The 4,992-nt window shown below is 49.7% G+C and overlaps 1 protein-coding gene across 1 annotated transcript; it reads right to left on the bottom strand.

Moving 5' to 3' along the window:
* Positions 1–1,322: 1,322 nt before the first annotated feature.
* Positions 1,323–2,185, bottom strand: LOC109771194 (17.9 kDa heat shock protein 2). The gene has a single exon (XM_020329898.4). It carries the CDS (start codon positions 2,081–2,083, stop codon positions 1,589–1,591), a length of 495 nt encoding a protein of 164 aa, XP_020185487.1. The 5' UTR covers positions 2,084–2,185; the 3' UTR covers positions 1,323–1,588.
* Between the last annotated feature and the right edge of the window lie 2,807 nt (positions 2,186–4,992).

Below are 4,992 nucleotides of genomic sequence, written 5' to 3'. Positions count from 1 at the left end.
GCCCTTGAAGTCGAGGCCGCGGAGGCGGGGTCGCACACCACCTTGGACCAGAGCGATGAGTCCTTGCTCAATGCCTGCATCCTGGGGAAGCGGCAAAGCAGGAGGCCACACACCCTCGTAAGGGAGCAAAGCCAGGTGGTTCTTGGGTCATGGCTGGACTGGCCCCCAAAGAGGAGAAGGAGGCTTCCGATAGATTAGACAACTCCGACGGTGAGTAGATCCGCCTCAATTCGTTTTGCATCTTCGAGCACTATTTCCACAATGAAGACAAGTGCAAGGGCAAGGACAAGGGTGCTGGTGGATGAACTTCCTCTATTGCCATATCATGCCTAGTTAGTATGACATGTCAATTTTTGATAGTCCAATGACATATGTGTGTTTAACTACTTGTGTTAATTTATGTTGCATATGGATTTGAGGATTTGCTTTGAGGAACACGTCTACGGACGCAGACTTTCGAGGGTTGACCGGCCATTGGACGTGTCTGCTGGTGCATAGGAGTGTTGAGTGCCCAGTCTGATTGTTGCTCTTAGCGAATACTACCTCCGTCCTGATTTACTAGTTCTCACTGTAATTTGCGTCAAAATTTAACCACATATTTGACTAAAAGAATATTACTCCCTTTATTCCCTTATACAAGGCCACTATGAAAATTACAATTTGCATCTATACAAAGCCACTACCAATAATCGAGGCAAAAATTAATGACGTTTTCTTGTACTAGTAACCTGTTTAATACTTGCATGCATGTAGCCATAATGACACTGTGCTACTTCCTTCACATTCCTTCCTTGCATGCATGCATATTAATGATCCCGATTAACGAAAAGAGAAGTTGCCTTTCAAAGTAGTCATTAACTTTTACCTTAGTACCTATAATACGAGTTTGTGGCCTTGTATAAAGGAATGAAGGAAGTAATACATGTCACCAAAAATTATATTGAATTTGTATTTGAATGTAATGGATATGTATAATATATATTTTGTTAGTTAGAATCATGGTCGAACTAGACGCGGAATATGAGGGGAACTAGTAAATCAGAAGAGAGGCAGTAGTAGTGGAATGAGACTGCCCATAATGGAAGTATAGTAGATAGTATCATGTATGCCAATTAAGCAATTTTGATGAGGTAACATAGAATTAAATAAAGAAAGAAATGCTTGAGTATCATATCATGATACCGTATCATATTAAATGATGTGCTACTTTGTGTCATGGATAACAATAACTGTAATTCTCTATGAAACCAATATATGATACTATGCATAATGAATGTGGATTATACACTAATATCATATGCAACCAGACTGATTCAGGCTCGTTCTTCATTAACTTGACTGTGAACACTTCATTAATTTGACCGTGAACACCACAACTGACAAGTAATAGTACAGGCAAATATGCATGCATATTACAGGCATGCAGCTCACTCACAACAGCAAGCCACAGACATGCGGAAGTACGTACTTACGTACACCAAGCGCCACAATTTATGGCATCACAACAAAACCACAGAGCATACCCTGCGGACCGATCGAACAGATCATACATACTACGTGTACGTCTGCCGTATTAATTAGTCTGCGATCAGCACGGGCTGGCCTCGACGACCTCGACGGCCACGGCCGGCTCTGGCATGGCCACGGCGACGGCGGCGCCGACCCTGGGCACGGTGACGGTGAGCTGCGCGCCGCCGTCGTCCATGGCGGCCCTGACCTGGCCCAAGGCGGCGTCGTCGGGGAGGTGGAACCTGCCGAAGAAGGTGGCGCTGCTGCGCTCGACGTGGTGGCGCGTCTCGCTCTTGGCCTCCCTCCGCAGGCACCGCTCGCCGGCGATGACCAGCACCTTGCCGTCCTCCTCCACCTCCACCTTGACCTCCTCCTTGGTGACCCCGGCGGGGAGCCTGGCGCTGAACACGTAGGCCTCCGCCGTCTCCCGGCTCTCGATGTAGGTGTCGGCGAACGCCGTGGTGTCGCTGGCCAGCCACGCGTCGGTGCCGCTGGATGCCGTCGTGCCGAAGATGCTGCCGAAGGGGTTCCACGAGTCCAGGGCCAGCGTGTCGAAGAACCTCACCAACGACATCCTCTCGTTTAGCTTGGAAATATATGTACCTATGTGTGTACCAAATGCTAGCTTGGAAAATATGTATCTCTGAGTGCTTGCTTGGAGCTGGCTAATGGCGAGGCCCCGGCTATTTATGGACGACGAAAGCATAGACACCAGCTACCTACCTGCCTTGCGCCTTCCTTCGGAGCTGCACCTGTCTCTGTAGCTTGCGTTGTCCTTGCTTCGTTGCTTTGCGCATGGACTCATATGGTACGATCACGAAAGCACACACAAGAAATCCGAGCAACGGTGAAAGCAGACCCGATGCACCTAAAAAACACATTAAAAATTATCCAAAAACACTTTACAGCGCCATTTTACGCCAAAAAATATCGCACGTGAAGCAACAAAAAATGGTTTACAAACGGTCCCTCCCGTGCACAACTTTTTCTGGACCGTTCCGACGGCGACGTCGTCCGAATTTGTTGGCATATCCTCGTCACCTCGCTAGGGATGCTAAACTAGCTAGGCTTGGCGACTCACCGGGAGCTAGCCGCCGTACGCATGACTCGTCACGGGTGTGGGGCAACGTGTCGCACGGTCGACGTCGTCGAGTTAAGGGCTCGATGCGCAATCCGTTCACACTCTTTCTCACTCACACGTACGTTGCTGTTGTGTCATCGACAAGCAGATCGCGTCGTCTCCAAGGATGGCCACGTATGTATAGTACCCTTAATTGATCAGCCTATGTTGTAATCTCGATCGACGTTGAGGTAACGATGGCTCAACAGTTGTACTTCTTGGTGTGGTCTGCGTATTCCTTAGTGGTTCTACGCAAGATTCTAGCCTCTAGCTAGGGACAATGTTACATGGACAGGTCGTCACAGGGGCTTAATCATTTTTTCTTACTGTGGAGGTGTAGGTGACTCGTCGATGTTCTTGTTAATTAATTTGTGATTTGGAAAAGGGTGCTTTTCATTAACTCGCTGCGCCGTACCAAAGCCTCTGCGTCACCAGATTTCCATTTTTCAACCTTGTTGTCACATGAGTTCACTTGCTCAGCAGCTGTGTGATTAGACGTTGAGTTTGACCGGGGACGTGTCTGCTGAGGGCATGTACAATGATTGATAAGATAGTCTTATCTAAAGTCTTGTATGTAATTTAGAGATGACAAAAAACAGGTCTACAATGAGTAATCTCTTAGTTATCTCCAATAACTAGCTATTCCTAAAAATATGGTGAGACATATTGTGCTAAGAGATCATCTCTTATCTTCTCTGAAATAAGAGAAGACAAACCTTTTCTTATGATTTCTCTCTCCTCTACGTCATCATTTATCCTACATAACATTCCTAAGATAGAACCATTGTACATGCCCTGAAGTACTAGAGCTGCAGTCAAAATATAGTCCAATCCATGGACTCTCGAGCACTTTCCTGATCTACAGCCGGACTAATCCGACCTCTCAGGCGCCCGCGGACGGGCGCGTTCGCGGTTATGGCATTGTCCGGGTACCCCTTAAATAATATAATCTATATTCAGACACATTAACTATCATATCTCAAATTCATACAAACTCATGCAACTATATCGATGCACACACATCGTCCGGCTACTTAATCAATATTAACTAAACATACCATCGGACTACCAAAATTTGGCATGTTTGGCTATGATGGAGTTCATCCACGCCTGCCCTGGCCCTTCCCGACGCCCTTGTCGTCCTTCTCGCGGAAGTACCGGTCAAAGACGCGATACGGATCGAGTCGAATTTGCTCCTTACCGGAGCTGTCTTCGCCATCACTGTCCTCCTTCGGTGGCAGTCCGGCCACGGCACGGACAACCCGATTTTGCTCTCGGACGAGGGCGCGCGTGTTCCTCCGCCGTCGTTTCTTCACAATGCGGGCGCGGATGGCTTCCTCCTCTGCGACCGTCCGAGCCGCCGCATCAGCTGGCTCCGCCTCCGCCATTTCCGCCGCGATACGGGCCTCGGCGGCCCTTATCCTCTCCTTTCCATGGCGGGGCGCCCGTTCCCGGTGGGACTCATACTCTACCCGACCGGTGATGGGGAAGAAGAGGTGTTCCGGCTGCCGGGACCGCGAGGATCCAGCACCAGTGGACCCGAGCGTTCGATTAGCCGACACTATGGAGTCGCGGCGGACAGATCCGTCCGTCGGCCGGGCGCTGTCCTCCCGGGAGTGGCGGACTGCCATTGCCTCCTCCAACCCGCACAAGATGACACCCCAGTCGACGGATCCGGAGTGGTCGGAGTCCGGTCTGCTGCCTGTCATGTCGGAGAAGACCGGGAACCGTCATAGGTGAGTTCGGGTAGCAGAGAAGAGTGAGGTGAAGTGGCTAGGATTTGCTGCGACGAGCGGAACGGGACGAATATATTGCACGTAAACCTAAAAAATTGAGTTACAAACGGTCCCTCCCCGGCAGCCGGCACAACTTTTCTGGGCCAGTCCGATCGCGACGTCGCCCAAATTTGTTGGCATATCCTCGTCCCCTCGCCAGGGATGCTAGCTAGGCTTGGCGACTCACCGAGAGCTAGCCGCCGTGCGCATGACTCGTCACCGGTGTGGGGCAACATGTCGCACGGTCGACGTCATCGAGTTAAGGGCTCGACGACGATCCGTTCGCACTCTTTCCCACTCACACGTTGTTGTTGTGTCATCGACAAGATCGCGCGTCAGCCGCAAGGCCAGCCACGTATGTACGTGCGGCACCCTTAATTAATTGATTGATCAGCATCTGTTGTAAATCTCGATCGACGTTGAGGTAACGATGGCGCAACAGTTGTACTTCTTGGTGTGCTCTGCGTATTCTTTAGTGGTTCCACGCAAGATTCTTGACTCTAGCTAGGGATGATGTTACATTTCTCGCAAAAAAAAGGGATGATGTTACATGCACAGGTTGTCACAGGGGCTTAATCATTTTTTTCT

Source organism: Aegilops tauschii, chromosome 3, assembly GCF_002575655.3.
Source record: "Aegilops tauschii subsp. strangulata cultivar AL8/78 chromosome 3, Aet v6.0, whole genome shotgun sequence".
In the NCBI taxonomy this organism is placed as follows: Eukaryota; Viridiplantae; Streptophyta; class Magnoliopsida; order Poales; family Poaceae; genus Aegilops; species Aegilops tauschii.
This window is presented reverse-complemented; position numbering and strand designations above follow the sequence as displayed.

Coding starts and splice junctions, on each gene's coding strand:
- LOC109771194 (XM_020329898.4), bottom strand. CDS start 2,083: ATGTCGTTGGTGAGGTTCTTCGACACGCTGGCCCTGGACTCGTGGAAC.